The sequence below is a fragment of the Neofelis nebulosa genome, chromosome 7 (assembly GCF_028018385.1).
Source record: "Neofelis nebulosa isolate mNeoNeb1 chromosome 7, mNeoNeb1.pri, whole genome shotgun sequence".
NCBI lineage: Eukaryota > Metazoa > Chordata > Mammalia > Carnivora > Felidae > Neofelis > Neofelis nebulosa.
In genome coordinates this window covers 61,376,580-61,395,438 of record NC_080788.1, presented here as the reverse complement: position 1 = coordinate 61,395,438, position 18,859 = coordinate 61,376,580, and the positions used below count along the sequence as shown (strand labels likewise).

Sequence of the window (18,859 nt, the reverse complement as noted above, 5' to 3'; positions counted from 1 at the left end):
ATGGTGGAGACTGTCTTTAAAACTGTGCTGTGATGTGTAATGTAAAGTGAGTTTGTTCTGGGTGCTGTATGCCAAAAGATGGACTTGACAAAATGATCTTAATTTATAATGCGACCCTTTGACTAATGACTCTGATAACTAAGCTTTTACTAAATAACATTTGAGATTAAAAATAAAAACACCCCTGAAGTTTCTTAAGAAGTTTTAAATAAGTTGATTTTTGTAGAGAATTGCTTCATCCTATGTTCTGATGAAAGGTAAAGGAATTCAGGCTAAATCCACCTTTCTCCATAGGACTTCGATTTCAGCCTATCTTGTTATTTCCTTACGCCTTTCCGGTTCCAGAATCAAGATTTTTTCCTCCTAAAGAGTTGCTTCTAATGATTTGGATTCTCCATAACTTAGGCCACTACCAAATTGGAATTAATTGCCAATCTAGTCATCTTGAATACCATTTGGAACAAGATGGGATATAAACTTAAAATGTTACCATATTTGAATGTTCTTTAAGTAAGGGTTTTCTCTCTTAATTTGCTCTATAGTTCCTATTATGTCATGTGTTAGCTTGCTCTGGTTTCATGTTGAATTAATACAGAGCTTAACTAATCTTAATTTTTTTTTTTTTAATGTTTATTTTTAAGAGACAGAGAGTAACAGAGCACAAGTGGCAGAGGGACAGAGAGAGAAGGAGACCCAGAATCTGAAGCAGGCTCCAGGGTCTGAGCTGTCAGCACAGAGCCTAATGAGGGGCTCAAACCCACAAACCTGAAATCATGACCTGAGCTGAAGTCAAATGCTTAACCGACTGAGCCACCCAGGCGCCCCATTAATCTTAATTTTTTATGAAAGTTAACCCTGTAGTCTGCCTACTGTTTAGTATAATCTTTGACTTCTTAAGTATTGTTTTGTTTTGTTTTGTTTTGTTTGGCTATGCGCTTAAGTGGGCTCCACGCCCAGCATGGGGCTTGAACTCACAACCCTGAGATCAAGAGTTGGGTGTTCTACTGACCGAGCCAGCCAGGCACCCCTGACTCCTTAATTTTGGTTCTTTATAGGAACTGTGAAGATGATGGTTAAGCATTTGATTTCTGTCCATTGTTTCTTGCCTTCCTTTTTTTTCCTTCCTGTAGCCTGATCACCTAACACGCATACACACACACATACACACAAACACACACACACACACACACACACTTGTACTCATTACATTTGGTATTTAGTTGGTCTCTTCTTGATATGATACTATAGCTAACATTGAGCTTTTTTTGTTGTTTTTATTCTGTTAATATTAATGTTAACAACCAAAACTGTATAAATTGTTAAAATTACTGTGATCATATCTTGAGACTTGTTTTCTGCTTTTACAGCAGCTTCTTTAATTGATTAAGGGATATTTCAAATCCTTATTTCAAACTTGCTATTTTTGAATGGGATTTATCTGGAAAAAAAGTGATAAAGACTATTTGACACCTCAAAACTGACAGGATAAATCTAACTTTCCAGATGGCATTATTTTTTTATTCATTAATGTATATTTATTTATTTTGAGAGAGAGCATACACGCACATGAGCAGGGGAGGAGCAGAGAGAGAATGTCAAGCAGTCTCTTCACTGTCAGTGCAGAGCCCAACATGGGGCTTAATCCCACAAACCATGAGATCATGACATGAGCCAAAATCAAGATTATGATGCTTAACTGACTGAGCCACCCAGGCATCCCCCAGATGGCATTCTTAATTCTATCATAATTTAATTGCATTAAATTCCAATGCAATTTAATGATAAAAATAATTTTAAAAATTATAAATTTGCTTAAGCATTTTATTATGAAGTCTAATTGCTTCCCAGAAAGACCATAAATTTTAGTAAGCAAAAGAATTCGGTCACACATCAGAATATTTTCTTTCTTACTGTAGACCAAAACAACCTGGGCCTGATGTTTTTTTACGTAGCCATAATCTAACTATATTCAGCTACCTCAAAGCTAGGGAGTGTTAATGGGCCAGAAGAGTAAACATGCCAGTTGGTAATTGTGTGCTTAAAGGCATGGACTTTTAAGTAAGGATCAGGTTGAGGTTGAAGCCAAAGAATAAAAATATTTGACTAATGTTTTTCAAAGCAGTTTACATCCATTATCAACAGGATCTTTTCACAGCCCCGTGAAGTATTAATATTAACTACAGTATGTTTATTTTATCTTAGTTTTACATATAAGAAAAAGGACATTTGCAATGGAAGTTTGCTTAAGGCTCTACAGCTCTGGAAAGACAGGTCTAGGATTGGGATTCAAGTCAATATACCACAAATCTTATGGGTTTTTAAAAAAATAAAATCTTGGTGTATACTTTTGCTTCCTTTAGATTAATTCCTTACCGTCCCAATGTATAGAAATACTAAGGCAGACTACCAGAGTAACTAAAATACTCTTTCTTTTTTTTTTTTTTTTTTAAATTTTTTTTTCAACATTTTTTATTTATTTTTGGGACAGAGAGAGACAGAGCATGAACGGGGAGGGGCAGAGAGAGAGGGAGACACAGAATCAGAAACAGGCTCCAGGCTCCGAGCCATCAGCCCAGAGCTTGACGCGGGGCTCGAACTCACAGACCGCGAGATCGTGACCTGGCTGAAGTCGGACGCTTAACCGACTGCGCCACCCAGGCGCCCCCTAAAATACTCTTTCTATAACAGATTGGAAGTCCTTACACAGTCCCTTACCCCTGGCTGGGGAGCTAAATAAGCTTTTGAATTTCAATAAGACAATAACAAAAGATTTGCAGGCTCTACTCCATACATACTAAAGCAAAATTTTCAGTGTGTAACTTATGCATCTGTGTGTTCACAGGCATCCAGGTTGCACTGTGCCTAGTCAAGTTTGGGAAATAATTACCTTTAAAGCAGTTAAGACCCTTTGAAGGAAGACAAATAAGATTAAAATCATTCTTATTACTGTTGCTATTGTTGTTATTATTATATGGGCAGCTACTCAACAGTTCCTTAAAAACAGGTAACTTTCAAGGTATTCCAACTTAGTGGCACAAACTTCAGGTAGTGGCAAGCGGCAGGATCAACTGGAAGATACTACGTAGAGTGGAGGTGCTGAAGAGACCTGGAGAGGTCAGGTAGATAAAGATACAAAATCAACATCATTTAAAAATCACCTCTTCATAGGGGCGCCTGGGTGGCGCAGTCGGTTGAGCGTCCGACTTCAGCCAGGTCACGATCTCGCACTCCGTGAGTTCGAGCCCCGCGTCGGGCTCTGGGCTGATGGCTCGGAGCCTGGAGCCTGTTTCCGATTCTGTGTCTCCCTCTCTCTGCACCTCCCCCGTTCATGCTCTGTCTGTCTCTCTCTGTCCCAAAAATAAATTAAAAAACGTTGGAAAAAAAAAAATTAAAAAAAAAAAAAATCACCTCTTCATAAACATTCAGGATAGTCCTAACTGCATGGAAAGAGTGCAGTTTTTTCCCCAACTCATTTGAAAGTAAACATGACAATCCAATGCAAAGCTATAAAAAAAGAAAAATTCAAAGTCCACTTTTTGTACCTTTTCCCCTTGATATTCGACGAACATCTTCCAGGGTCCAGTCCTTTTAAGGGGAGAAAGGTTTGATAACCAGTCTGATTTTTTGTTTATAACACAGATCATGCTTTAACTGAAACTTATTCACTATATCATGTTAAAACAGTTCATTTCCATCTTAAGCCCCTTATAGCTAATTATGGATGGAAGAATTCTCAAAAGGTTAAAAGAATTTTCAAACCTTATCTTTTATGGTTGAGAAGGAGGTTAGAGCATATATATATATCCCTTGATAGACTAGGAGCCCCACAAATCCTTTCCCGGGCTACTCTTTATGTACTAAGACTAGCAAGAAATACAGTCTTTTATTCAGTGACTTGATTCCAGCCCTCACTCTTTTTAACTGTTCTACAATCTGACATCCTGATAAAAGCTGTACATATATTAGTTCTATTAATATTTCTTGTTATTAACTTTCTAATAAATAATAACGCTGTCAATTTACTAGGAATTACTCTACTTTAGAATTTTGTCTGTGACTTATTAACAACACATAAATGTAAATGGGTTTCACCAAACCAACAGATAATTATATGTAAATATTCACTTTAAAAAGGTATATCCCACCTTGTTCCAAGATAGATTTAACATGGTTTAGTGATAAATTAATTAAACAGCACAAGTTGGAAATTGATCATGAGAACTTAACGTGGAACCAAGAAAGGCACTTTGATTAGCTCTTTAGTTTTTATAGATAGATTTACCCTTTCATTATCCCTTACAAAAAAAGTAGTAGTACCTTTCTGTAGCATTAATGATAATGGTTGTAGATCTGATTCTAGGTTTGTCAAAAATGAATCCTAACGTCTATTAAGGAAGGAGCCACTGTTTCATAAAATCTCTCCTCTGCTTTTATAGTTTTGAAACTTCCTCATCAGCATATTATGTGGAATAAATCAGACACCAATATTATAGCTATATGCTACTTTGTTTTTGTTTACAGAAAAGTAAAAATTAAAATTGTGTGAGTGAAGGGGCACCTGGGTGGCTCAGTTGGTTGAGTGTCAAACTCCTGACTTTGGCTCAGGAGTTCATGATCTCATGGTTTGTGGGATCAAGGCCTGCTGTCAGCCTAGAGCCTGCTTGGGATTCTCTCTCTCTCCCTTTTTCTCTGTCCTCCCCTGCTCATGCTGTCTCTCTCTCAAAATAAATAAATAGACTTAATTAAAAAAATAAAATTGTGTGAGTGACAAGTATACCTAGCCAAACAATTAGTAAAAAAGTTTTATTTGTGTTATTATTTTTTTTTTTTGTAATAGTCATTGAAAAGTCACTTTAAAAGGCTCTTTTTCTGTAGTAAATCCCATGGTAAAATTCTGGCTTTGGCGTATCAGTTACATCTAAAGTACATGCTTTTATTTAAGAGGCCTGGATATAGGAATTTTTTTTTAATGTTTAGTTCTTTATTTTGAGAGAGAGAATGCATGTGAGTAAGCAGGGAAGGGGCAGAGAGAGTCCCAGCAGGCTCCATGCTGTCAGCACAGAGCCCAATGTAGGGCTTGATCTTACGAACTCTGAAACCATGACCTGAGCTAAAATCAGGAGTCGGACCCTCAACCATGAGCCACCCTGGGCACCCCAGGCTTATTATTTTTTTTTAAGGAGAAAAAGGAAACTCTTAAATGGAAAAGCCCTGAATCAAAGGATTTGTAACTGCCACCAGTGTGGCCAAGATAGTTATTCATTGGCTGTACAATTTGGAAATAATTCATGCCTTTCTTCGTGATGTTTGTTTCTTTTTTAAAAGTTAATGCAAAATTCTAACTTCAAAAATCTGATCAGCTGGAACTATTCTGGTTCAAATAAAAGGGCACCAGGGTTTGAGTATTGCCCATTCAGTCTTCTTTCTCTTCCATCTCTCATCAACTTGTAAGATCCTTCCAAGGAGCCTCTTTATTATTATTATTTTAATGTTTATTTTGGGGAGAGAGAAACCACGAGCAGGGGAGGGGCAGAGAGAGCGGGGGACACGGGATCCAAAGTACGCTCCACGCTGACAGCACAGAGCCTGATGTGGGGCTCGAACTGACAAACCATGAAATTATGACCTGATCTGAAGTCAGATGCTAACTGACTGAGCCACTCATGCGCCCCCCCCAGGGAGCCTCTTAAGGCATCCGAGAACACCTGTCCTAAGGAATTTTTTTCCTCGTATCCATGATCTTCTTTTCTAAAGACTGGCAAAAGCTAGGGGAACCTGAAAAATCAAATAATTGAATTTTCTAACTTGCTAACTGCTTATGAAGATTTCATGGAAATAGTTGAACCTTCAAAAAAACTTTTTAATGTCAGCAGGCTTACACAATTCATCTTTTTTCTATTCCATATTGCAACTAAGCATAGTATAGCTAATCCAGGTCTAACTAGAGGTAGCTTTTATGCTAAGGATGCTAGGGTCATCCTCAAAGTGAAAAGCATTAATAATTCCAATTCTTCCCTTTCTGCTTTTCGGTATCTCTCTACACTCCTGACTTTTATATAGGACAAAGAACTTTGAGTCCGGTAAGGCCTACAAGGCAACATGGGGAGATGGTGGAGACAACTGTCCTAGCAATGTAGTATCTAAGCAGCCAGGTCGAGTGACAAATGGTCAGCCTCAACAAGCAACTACTGGCACAGCCAGCGGTGGATACATTAAACGGTATGCCAGCTCCTCCTGATTTTTTTACCCCTTTCCTATATGAATGTCTTACTCAGGAGGATGGGTGTTGTTATATACGAACCCTAACTCATCAATTAGAAATAGTGTTTATGCTGTTTGAAAAATGCATTTGAAAATCTGTCTTCTGACAAAATATTGACTGTGGTTCACCTTCGTTGATGGATTCGATTCTCTTTACACTTTTCAGTATTTTCAGAATTACCTAAATAAGCATATTTTACTTCTATAAATAGGAAACTGTGTTTTAAATGTATCATCTAGAGTAGGGGTCAGCTAGATCCCTATAAGGATAACAGTAAAGGGTCAGATAGTAAATACTTCAGACTTTGCAGGCCAGTCTCCATTGCAACTACTCAACTCTGTTGTAGGGTGAAAGCAGCGATAAACAACATATAAGCAAATGAGCATGGTTGTACTTGAATAAATCCTTATTTACAAAATGAGGTGGCATGCCAGTTTTGGCCTTTGGGCCAGAGTTTTGCAACCTCTGTTTTATAAATTAATTATTTATTTTTAATAAATAAATATTTTATTTATTTATTTATTTTTATTTATTTTATTTATTTATTTTTTATTTATTTTATCTCTTTATTTTTGAGAGCAACAGAGCACAAGTGGGGGAGGGGCAGAGAGGGAGGGAGACACAAAATCTGAAGTAGGCTCCAGGCCTGAGCTGTCAGCACAGAGCGTGACATGGGCTTGAACTTAAGAACTACAAGATCATGACCCCAGCCAAAGTTGGACACTTAACCAACTGAGCTACCTAGAACCCCTCAATTTTTTATTTTGAGAGAGAGAGAGAGAAAGAGCACGTGCGCACACGTCGGGGAGGAGGGCAGAGGGAGAGAGAGAGAATCGTAAGCAGGCTCCACGCTCAGTGAGGAGCCCAATGAAGGGCTCAACCCCATGACCCTGGGATCATGACCTGAGCTGAAATCAAGAGTCAGATGCTCAACCTACTTGAGCCATGCAGGCCCTGCAACCTCTGTTTTAGAGCAATGGTTCTTTATATTTAGTATACATCATAGTTACCTGGGAGGTTTATTAAAACACAGAATGATGGGATCCACTTCCAGTTTCTGATTCAGTAGATCTGTAGTAGAATGTGAGAATCAGTGTAAGTTCCCACACGATGCTGTGATCATTCTTTGAGAACCATTGTTCTAGAGTTGTTACTTCTCTTACATGGGCTTTAAGACATTGTGCTTTCCTTGGGCAATGTTTCCATTTTTACTGCAGAATGTTTTCCAAGAATAGTAACCTACATTCCCACAAGTATAACATTTGCTGAGGTCATTTTTGGTTACTTATTTTTATGAAAATTAAATCCAATTAGTCCGTTTATAATTCACCATAAAAGTACTGAATTAACTGTGTTTTTGTGATAGTATAACTAATGATGCCAGAGAAGATGAAATGGAAGAGAACCTGACTCAAGTGGGCAGTATCCTAGGAAACCTAAAAAACATGGCCCTGGACATGGGCAATGAGATTGAGGCTCAAAATCGACAAATAGACCGGATCACGGAAAAGGTAAACTCTCCTTTGTGCCTCAGAAATTTGAGATATCTGCAGTGTTTTAGTAATGGACGTCTATGCTCGATACTTTGGGAGAGAACAATAGGAGATCCTGTCCTCCTATCAAAGTCTTACAGTTTGGATGAGGTGGCAGTTCTTTTTTTTTAATCTGTTTTGTTTATTTTGAGAGAGTGCGCACACATGGCATGAGCACAGGAGAGGCAGAGAGAGAGGGAATCCCAAGCAGGCTCCGTGGCTATCTGTGCAGAGCCTGACACAGGGCTGGATCTCATGAACTGTGAGATCATGACCTGAGCTGACATCAAGAGTCGGATGCTTAACTGAATGAGCCACCAGGTGCCCCCCTAAGGTGGCATTTCTAACACATTGAAAAACACTAGCCAAGTTCTCCAATCCCTTGCTCATGGCAGTTGGTTCATTTTGAAACCAAGATCTTGGAATGAAGTGGTTTTATTTAAAATTTCACATATGAAGCTTAGACTCTACTCTGACCTTTGGGAGGGCTATTTTTTTTCCCCCCTGAATGAATGAGTTAGCTTTCAGGAATTTTATTTTGTTACTAACAAATTAGTAGGTTCCTGAATCTTCATCTTATGAGTCAGTAGGTGAAAATCAGTTCTGCAGAATGGTTCTTGTGGAGTGAACACACAAAACAGTGTCCTATGAGTAAAGAAAAAGAATTGCCTTTTTTTTTTTTTTTTTTTTAATTTCACATGATAGAAAAGATACTGGAAGTGAAACTATGTTCAGTGTTTGGATGTGTCACGTCTAAAAGCCATTTCTTGTTACTGCTATTTTATTAAAAATCTCAGTGTGCTTTAAAGATTGGGTGAATTTTTAAGCTTAGCTCTGTTGACTCACTTAATGGTGGATTTCAGTGAAGCAAACAGTGGTTCATGAGATGCTTTCAAAGCTGTAGTGTGGGTTTAGGCTAATATCACCCATCTTTTTAATTCACATATTGATATGGATGGTAATATATCTGTTACAAAAATCTTGGGGAAAATTCTTTCAGTCTCTCTGGGTTAGAGCTAGAGTAGTCTCAGATAAGATTCTATGATTCATTGGGGCGCCTGGGTGGCTCAGTTGGTTAAGTGTCCCAACTTCAGCTCAGGTAATGATCTCATAGTCCATGAGTTCATGCCATGAATCAGGCTCTGTGCTGACATCTCGGAGCCTGGGGCCTACTTCAGATTCTGTGTGTGTGTGTCTCTCTCTCTCTGCCCCTCCCCTGCTCATGCTGTGTCTCTGTCTCAAAAATAAACACTAAAAAAAGTTTTTTTAATTAAAAAAAAAAGTTTTTATGATTCAGTTCAGGGGATCCCACAAGGTCCAAATCTGTAGCAAAGAGTATTGTTAATTTCATTGCATCTAAAATGCCACATCTCAAATGCCACTGATTATAAGATGCATCCCAGTTTCAGACATATTAAACTATGAAAAAATGTTATGGAATTTATGAAATACTGGCCACTTCTTCTGTCATGTCTTTGTCATGTTTATACACCCAGTTTTCCCAAATGAATTTCATATTCTGTCTCTTTTTTTAAATTTTTTTTCATGTTTTTATTTATTTTTGAAGGAGAGAGAAAGAGCATGAGCAGGAGAGGGGCAGAGAGAGAGGGAGACACAGAATTCAAAGCAGGCTCCAGGCTCTGAGCTATCAGCACAGAGCCTGATGCGGGGCTCAAACTCACAAACTGTGAGATCATGACCTGAGCCGAAGTCAGATGCTTAACCGACTGAGCCACCCAGGTGCCCCTCATATTGTCTCTTCTTGCTTACAGTGAGATTTGTAATGTGACTTCATCTGTTTCCTGAATTTTCTCATTGTATGAGTTACTCCCAAGTGTATGAAATTTAACTTTTTTTAGAGCAACTTACCTTGTAACATAATGCTGTTATCTTTTTCTTTTTTTCAGGCTGACACCAACAAAGATCGGATTGACATTGCGAATGCCAGAGCAAAGAAACTCATTGACAGCTAAAGATGCTGCTGTACTTATCATTTATTCACTTCTCTAGCTCCTCCTTCAAAGTCATTACCTTTTCAAAGTTTGAAGTTTTGGTCCCATGCTCTTCTAATTACAAGATAATGTGCAAGAAGGGTTAGAAGTACAGACCCCTATTTTTTATGTTCTCTTTTCCCTTGAGGGTAGACTACTGCTCAGCCTTCCTTCTAGTATTTTTTTTTCCCTGGGTTTATACACTTAGGTTGGTTTTTGTCCATCATATATAGTGTTATTTTTCATCCTTCCCATTTACTTTAGCAGGTTCTTCTGCTTTCAAGATTTGGAAGCATTGCCAAAGACAGCCATGAAAAAGGAAGCTGGAGGCAGGGAGAGGGGCAGCAAGAAGGAGAGGCAAGAGATAAGAGGTTGTTACCTCAGGAAAACCTGCAGGCCACAAAGCAAAAGTTGCAAAGCCACAGTAAAGATTTAGTTCGGTTTAGTTTTTAACTTAAGTTGCATTTATTGCCAATTTAGGCTAAGACTTGGTTTCAGAGCTTTTATGCACAAAATTTTTGTTATACACAACTTGGCAACCTCTACTCCAAAAAAACAGAATTAATTTTCTTAAAGTGAGCTTAGTTTCTGAACTTTTGGTGATTCGTGTATGTACATAGATTCTGTGATCGCATTTTATATTGCACCACATAGGAACACTTTGTATAAAAGAATGGCTTTTTATTTTCACATTATTAGTACTATCATGGTCCCATTACATGCCTATTAACCTCATAAAATTGTCATTAGTTTTTGAAGAAAAAATATGTAAATATGTATGTATAACTGAGGATTTCTCTCTAAAGCAGGGCTTAAATTTTTTGGAAAAGTTTGACAAAGTGTATCACATGAATTCAGATTTACCTCAATGCCAAGAATTATGTTTAGATCGAAAAAAAAGAAACTTGTTTTGATCTCAGGTAGAAAAATAGTTACATTGCTTTGAGTTTTTTGTAGCTTTAGACTTTACAAAAGCTAGAATTTATTCTGTTTAAAAGTGATTTGGAAAATTATGTTTTTGGTTTAATTATTGATGATTGCACTATCACTCAACTAGCCTTGTGGATTGAATTATGTCCAGAATCACGTTTATTTAGATCCTGAACAGTGTTATAAGAATCTGATTGGTATTTGTCACCTTTATTTAAAAACTAGTGTCTGTACACTTCAGAGCTATTAATGTGGATTGGTTTGACCAATAACCACTGCTTGATCTTTACAATTAAATTTTATAACTAACTAATGGAATTGTTCTTTCAAATAGGTAATGTGTTTCTGTGACTGTTTGGTGGAGGGATGGGGAGAGGGGGATCAATAATTTCACCAGTTCTTAACAAACTGCATAAAGCAAAAGTCCATAAATTAAGAAGCACTCCAATGGAAAACTGCCTTTAGCACCTTTCCCATCTTTTGTACTGACATGACTTTTCTTCCTATAACTTGTCATGAGGTTCATTTTAATTTTTATTAGTCTCTCATTCGAGCTTAAATATACCAGTGATTGAAAGGATGTTTATGAGCTAGAACTATAACCACTTACTGAAAACTATATTAACATGAGGACATTCATAGGCTAAAGAGGAAAGTATGTAAAGTGATACTCAATCAGGCACTCTGCATGCCAGAGGAATAGTTTGGCTGGGCAGGTAGTAGTAAATGTGTAAAGTAAGAAGGTATAAAACACTGGGGATTGTGCTATACCTAAATGCCCTTACTTGGAACTTAAAAAATTTTTTTTTATATTATGGCTAAAGGCAATGGTTCTGAGAACACCTAAATGCTGCCCACACAATATAATTAGAAGGCACTCAACTTTGTCTGAATTTACACTCTTGCTACTTGCTGAGACTGCAAGCCCATTTCTGTGCCTCAGTTTTCCTTGACTATAAATGGGGATTAACAATTCCTACTCCATGGAGTTGTCACAGGAACTCAGTGTGCTATTATGTAAAGTACTGAGAGCAGCACCCAGTGAACGTAAGAGCTTAATAAATTATAGTTGCTATTCCCTTTTGGGTGGAGCTCTTGTTGAATCCCTTTGTGAATTTGTTGAAAGACATCAGTCTATCTCCCCAGAGAAACAGATAAACACAAATGTGAATCATGCATAAATAAGAATCTTGCATCAATGGGTCTTGAAAGCCCATTTATGGATCCCAGGTTACAAACTCTTCCAAAGCTTCTGCTGAGAAAGAAGAGGGATTGAGGCCATAGAAATTAGGTCCATAATGCACTAGAAATAGATGCTATTGACTTAAAAAGACTTCTCTGATTTTCTCATGTAACATTATCTGGAAACTTGTTTTCCAGTACTTTTGAAAGGCAGTAACTAAAAGTGGTTAACACAGCTCTAGAGTCTGACCACCTGCTTTGAAATTTCACTTTGGTCATTTACTTGTATGACCTTGAGCATAACACTAACCTACAACTAAGAAGTTCAAAAATAGTATTCTCCCCGAATATTTATTTTTTTGAACAGTAAGCTCCCTCTTCAAGTCTCCAATCTTATAATAACAATTATGTTTATCCCCAATAGTTGTACCTATTTTTTCTTCGTTCACACTTCCTTCATCCTTGTTACTACATTTCAACTCTAGATCTTTTCATGTCATGCGTGAATTATGAATCTCCTAACCCAAACATTCTTATTTTTAATTTTATTTTTGAGAGAGAGAGAGACAGAGCATGAGCAGGGGAGGGGCAGAAAGAGGGAGACACAGCATCTGCACAGAGCCTAACATGGGGCTCAAACCTATGAACCGTGAGATCATGACCTGAGATGAAGTCGGATGCTTAACCTACTGAGCCACCCAGGCGCCCCACGGGAGAAAGAGAATCTTAAACAGGCTCCACACCCAGCACAGACCCCAACGTGGGGCTTGACCTTGAGACCACAACCCCGAGCCTAAACCAGTAGTCATGCTTAGCTGAGTGAACTACCTAGGTGCCCCAAAATTCATCTCTTTACATGTTATTTTCTTTAGGTCACTCTTACTAAAATTCCAGGTTATCCAATTACATTCCTAATCAGATTTGTATTTTTCAGATTGGTATTCAAGTTCCTTATTCTCTAGTCATTTGTTTTTATCCTTTTAAATGTAGTTATTTGCTGCAAGCCTTCCATTTCTATATGACTTAACTTCCATTTTAATGCCTTACAGATGAAATAAATGGCAGCATTTATTGATTGCTTACTCTGTTGTATGCACTCTGCTAAATGCCTTATGTATCTTTTCACCATATCCTCATACTTGAAACGTTAGGAGGTATTCCCCATATTACAGATGGGAATGAATTGCACAAATTCAGAGGTAGAAAATGAAATACTGTGGATTCAAATCAGGATCTTTCTAACTCCAAGGCCCATGATCTTAATATACTACAATGACTTCCAACCAAGCTCTAAAAAAATGTGGGTGACTTAGGGCTGGTGGCCAAACTAGAATATGGGTCTCCAGACCACATACTAGTAAACCAACTTCATTATGTCAGCTCATAGTTAAGTCTAAATACTTGTGCACTATAAATCTGAGCATGTTACTTTACATAGTTCCTGCCCACAAGTAGCTCGTTCTAACAAGGGACAGATGAATATAGAATGTGAGAAGTGCTATCATAACAGATGAGGGATTAATTAATTTGGCTTAGACTTAAAATGGGTTTTAGGAGCATTTTAGAGAGGGCATTTCTGACTGAGCAAACAATGTAAAGGCAAATTACAGGAGAGACCCTGCACTGTGGGTTTAAGGAGAATAATCTGGTGTGACTGAGCAGGCACATGAGAGTGAAGAAGGGGTATCTGGAAATAAGGCTGGGTCCAAGTTAGGAAAGCTAGCAGTCACTGATTCTCAGGAGGGATTTTTTTTTTAAATTCCAATTAATAATTAAATGGGGACATTTAAGTTATTTATAAGTTCTGATTTATTAGATGTTAAATACTGATAAAAAAAATTTAGAGAAACATCGTTTAGTAGATCAAAAAGGTTAAGCATTAAAGTTTATAAAAAACCAAACTCAATTGCTAATGATAAACTGGCAGCCCATCCTTCCCCATGTTGAGAAACAGAAAATAACATGGAAAATAAAGAATATCCATATCAGATTTAGGGTCAGAGAGACTTCTTCATATAGTTTAAACACTAAGCTGTTGTGATCTATTGGCTTAATGGTTAAACTAGGTTTATAAAAGAAGAACTGACAATACACGCTAAATTGCCCTGAGAAAGACAAAACCTCAGAAAATTACAGAGTGGTAGTTATCTAAATGTTCATGTCAGTAACAACATGAAATCATATACCTTTGTAAATTTTAGTTTCTCTTAATAAACATGGTTCCAGTACTGCAAAATGAAATGCTTATCAGTCACATGAAGGCATTTCAGTACTCCTGCGACCTTAACAAGAACATGAAATGTTTCCTAATCACTTTACTTTCAAACAAAGGACCACATACAGGTTAAATTTTCTCCTGTCTTCTTCCTTTGATGGAAGAAGGATTAACCCTTTTTCCAGTCAAAGTTCATTAAAAATTCTTTATTTAGTATATTCTCTCACCCAGAGAATAAGCTTTATAAACATAGTTATTTTAAAATAGTATACAGATAGTTTTTTGATTGGTAATTTGATTAGAATTATAAATACAAAAAGGGAAAAGGATTACCAGAAATAAGACATTATTTCTAACAAAGTTTTGGGAAAATCTTGATTATTAAAACCCTTTGTATCTTACAAGTTTTGCATATATGGTTTTAGCTCTTCAAAGCTCTCTACCAATAAGGCACCTGCAATAGTAAAAAATTTGCTACTGCAGCCTTGGGGACACATCTCTTAGTGTTGTATTGGTGCTTCTCTGACAGTATACTTTTAAACAAGACAGTCACATATTTATGTACATTCTAAATTCCAAGTATAAACACTGCAATTGAATTGATGGACGGAAATGAAATCATAAATCCTTAGATTAACCATAGTAGCCTCTCACAAATTATTTGAATTCCATAAAAATACAAAATGTTAACACAGGTGGAATGGCAGTCAACTTTATGAAAGCTCATACACTGAAACTAAACATGAAATTTCAAGCTGTGCTATGGAGTGATTCTGTTACCGGGCAGCATCCCTTCACTGTATAAATAGCAACTAGCTACTGGTTTCTTAAAGGCAGACTAATGATGGTTTTGATGATCGACATTGTCTCTGCCCTATCCATGACTCAAAATGGAAGGCTCTTATTGTCTCTTGATTTCTTTTAGCTTACTTAAGACGAGTCCTGGAAAGGAAAAAGATCATTGAGCAAAATATAATCTGGAGTATCATCTCCTTACTGCAGATAATCCTTGACAACAACAGGAGCCTCTGATTCATCCAGATTGCAACAGATTCCAAGTCAGTGTCCTATATGGTTCCCATGCTCCTGGAGAACATCATGCAAACTTCTTCTTAGTGGCCGTGAACCTCTCCATGTACTAAAAATCATGAAAGAAGAATATGTGGTATCTTGGCATAAGTGAAAATTAGCCTTTTTTTAATTAGGATTTTTAAAAATTTTTATTTATTTTGAGAAAGTGTGTGTGAGAGAGAAAGCAGGGGGAGTGGCAGAGAGAGACAGAGGGAGAGAGAATCCCAAGCAGGCTCCACACAGTGTGGAGCCCAATGTGGGGCTTGATCCTGTGACAGGGAGATGACAACCTGAGCTGAAATCAAGAGTCAGACTCAATCAAATGACCCACCCAGCCACCCTTAATTAGGATTTTATATGATGATTTTGACTTAGGTTTTTATTGGATATGTTCTTTTTCATTCCCTGCAAAATCAACCTATTGTAAATGCAAATATAAAACACATAGTTTGGGTTGTTTTTTTTTTTTTCACATATATTTTAACAGGGACACTCATCAAAAGACAAAGATGCTTTACAATAAGCTGTCTGGAGGAAAAGTCGTCTTGGCACAATACCATTTGCTTCTTAGAATCCACCTCCAAATTGGGGAACAAATCCTGTTGATGTAAACAGGATTATGCATAGATCCTGTAGGTATACATTCATGGGGGTTACTTCACTGTCCTCATCTCTGGGACAGAGATGAAGTACACTAATACATACCTTATCATAGCCTTCCAGTTCTCGAAGTTTCTTTATTTCAAAAAGGTTGCCTTCCACAGCAAGCAGACAGATCTGGGAGTCACTGAGGATGCTCTGTGGAAGCATGCTGAGCTCAAGACAGTTCTCTTCCAGGCGAAGAACTTTAAGACGAGGACAGCAAGATATCTTTACTGAGATCTGAGATATCTATTGAACAACAACAAAAAAGAGTCATAGGAAAAAGCAAAAGCACTACTATAATGGTTGTTATTTTTTTTTACGAAATTAAAACAAAAACGTGACCATTTGTCCTAGTTCTTTCTTTTACCGCCTCCATTTTCTCACTACCTACTCACTCCCAAAGCCTGTGTTATCCAGCTTCTGTTACTCCTCCTCCACTTTTTGGGAAAAAAGATGCTTTTTGAAGGTCACCAGTGGCTTTTTAGAAACAAAATGTTCTAATAAAAGCACTGTTCATTATAGGAAATTTGAGGATCACATAAGTTTAAAGAAAAAAGTTATCCAATCTGCCATCATAAACATTTTGGTGCATTTACTACCAATGTTTTATTTATACATAGATGCTGACCACTATACTACCAAAGCCAAGGTTTCACTGTACTCATTCCCCGTTGGATTTGCTACCACTTCTTTGAAACTCCCTCTTGTACCTAAGAACTAGGTTTTTCTTTTGAATTATTCCTGGTTTTTGGCTGCCCCCACCTTGTTCCTATGGACATTTTTCAAGCAGTAGTCTCTAATATTTAATATTTGATCTTTTTCAAGTTCATCCTTAAGGATCTCTTCACATCCTTAAAGTTCATCACTTCTGTCAAGACCTGAAAGTCTGTATCTACGTTCATATCTGCTCACGTCTAGTCTACTCCTGTGTGTCCAGTTTTTAAAAATTTTACGTTTTTTACTTTTGACAGAGAGAGTGTGAGTGGGGGAGGGGCAGAGAGAGAGGGAGTCATAGAATCTGAAGCAGGCTCCAGGCTCTGAGTAATCAGCACAGAGCCCCATGTGGGGTTCAAACTCATGAATCATGAAATTCAGACTGAGCTGAAATCGGTCACTTAACTGACTGAGCCACCCAGGTGCCCATGTGTCCAATTTTTAGTAAAACATTTCTATTTGCACGAGTCACCATCGTAATCAACTCAGCATGTCCATTCTGCGTAGCTCTAATCTTCTTTTAGGCACTCAAGCAACTGTCTCTGATTCATTCACCTCTTTTGCCCTTTAAATGCTCCAAGTCACCAAATTATATTTACTCTGCCTGGTATCATTTCAGACCATCACATGGGAACTTGGTAGAAATGTAAATTCTAAGACCCAACCCCTGACCTACGGAATCAGAAACACTGAGGGTAGGGACCCAGTGATCTCTTCACAAGCTCTTCTGGTTAATCTGGTGCACACTACAATCAGAACCAGTGATTACAGGGCATCAGCCTGGGTGAATGGAATGAGTGTGCAACCAGTACTTGTCGCTGAACCATGTTTTTCCAAAAGTTTTTTCAAATATAATTTTTCTCCAAAAATCTCAAGAACGTACAAGAGTAAAGGAAAAGGTGAGGCCAATCTCCACAGAGACAGACTGAATCTCATCATAACATAAGATTACTACAATCTAGAACAGTTTTGTACAATAAAGCTTCGCAATGATTGAAATGTTCTATATGCAGCCAATAAGGCAGCCACATACGGCTTTTGAGCACTTGAAATACGCTAGTGGCATCAGATGAAATTAATTTTAAAATCTAAATGAATTTTAATAGCAGCATGTGACTGCTGGATTGGACTGTGCAAATCTAGAAGTGTAGGCACCAAAAAAAACCTAAAGGCCACCTAGTCTATGTTTAATGTTTCACTAAGACTTATGTCTAGACCAAAGATTATTTCTCTAATCAGATGCATACTAACCAAAAAGCTTCCAAAGTAATGGAAATAAATTTCAAATACTACAATTAAAGCTGTACAATTAAACAAGGAAATGGGCTATTACCAGAAAGCCTGTTAAGGGTGATTTTTCAGTGAAAGCAGGACACACTTGACAAAGATGTCAAAAAAGGGACAAAGAATTATCTCTGTTGTCTAACTCCAAGAACTTATGAATTAAAGCCTTTTTTCTATTCTACCTGACATAGCTCCTTGCTAGATGATTAGAGGCATATTTGGGGAGGATCTGAAGAATTCAAGATTTATGAGACATTAGTTTAACTTTTTTTTTTTTTTTTTTAATTTATTTTTGGGACAGAGAGAGACAGAGCATGAACGGGGGAGGGGCAGAGAGAGAGGGAGACACAGAATCGGAAACAGGCTCCAGGCTCCGAGCCATCAGCCCAGAGCCTGACGCGGGGCTCGAACTCACAGACCGCGAGATCGTGACCTGGCTGAAGTCGGACGCTTAACCGACTGCGCCACCCAGGCGCCCCTAACTTTTGAAATTATCTCACCCCATCACCTATCCCACTCTTTTAAAAAAACACCTACACAACACACCCAGTGTCTCAACTAATTCCATGGCACTTTGGCCTTTAAAATTAGTACAGACTATAGACGGTACCTCTCATCTAGCCTCATACCCAGCTCTACAATTACAATTTAGAGAACAACAGATTATACAGGAGACTATAACCCACATGCTGTAGGAAAAAACTCTTTAAGCTCTAGACCTGGTTCTGGTTGAGATTGAGTTCGATGACCTGCAGCTCCCCCACTGTGTCAGGTATGCTCCGAATCTGGTTCTTGGAGAGATCCACCACATCCAAGTGCCTTAGGCTACAGAGTTGTGGTGGTAGGGCTCGCAGCTGGTTCCCAGAGAGGCTCAGGGTCTTGAGGGCTGACAGTTGCCCAAAGGTAGATGGTAGCTCTCTCAAGTGATTGTTGTTTAGGCTTAGCATCTCTAGTTTTTTCAGATTGCATAACTCATCAGGAAGAACAGCTGGCAATGAAAAAAAATTAAAAACCTGAATCTGATACAGCTGAA

At 37.9% G+C, this 18,859-nt stretch overlaps 2 protein-coding genes across 17 annotated transcripts in view; one reads left to right on the top strand and one right to left on the bottom strand.

Moving 5' to 3' along the window:
* The window catches only part of SNAP23 (synaptosome associated protein 23), a 38,513-nt gene extending 27,489 nt beyond the window's left edge, over positions 1–11,024 (top strand). For 3 of the 5 annotated variants that reach the window (XM_058738061.1, XM_058738059.1, XM_058738060.1), the window contains exons 6-8: positions 6,061–6,219; positions 7,629–7,773; positions 9,702–11,024. In XM_058738061.1, the coding sequence (XP_058594044.1) occupies positions 6,061–6,219; positions 7,629–7,773; positions 9,702–9,767 (370 nt within the window). In that variant the 3' untranslated portion in view covers positions 9,768–11,024. The remainder of the gene's footprint in view (positions 1–6,060; positions 6,220–7,628; positions 7,774–9,701) is intronic. The other 2 variants (XM_058738063.1, XM_058738062.1) reach the window with 2 other exon arrangements.
* Positions 7,229–18,859, bottom strand: part of LRRC57 (leucine rich repeat containing 57) — a 12,911-nt gene continuing 1,280 nt past the window's right edge. For 5 of the 12 annotated variants that reach the window (XM_058738044.1, XM_058738043.1, XM_058738041.1 and 2 more), the window contains exons 4-6: positions 18,546–18,814; positions 15,889–16,074; positions 15,299–15,782 (exon numbers count right to left, since the gene is read on the bottom strand). In XM_058738044.1, the coding sequence (XP_058594027.1) occupies positions 15,597–15,782; positions 15,889–16,074; positions 18,546–18,814 (641 nt within the window). In that variant the 3' untranslated portion in view covers positions 15,299–15,596. Of the gene's footprint in view, positions 7,334–11,882; positions 11,971–13,688; positions 15,251–15,286; positions 15,783–15,888; positions 16,075–18,545; positions 18,815–18,859 lie in introns of those variants that run through there. The other 7 variants (XM_058738046.1, XM_058738050.1, XM_058738049.1 and 4 more) reach the window with 5 other exon arrangements.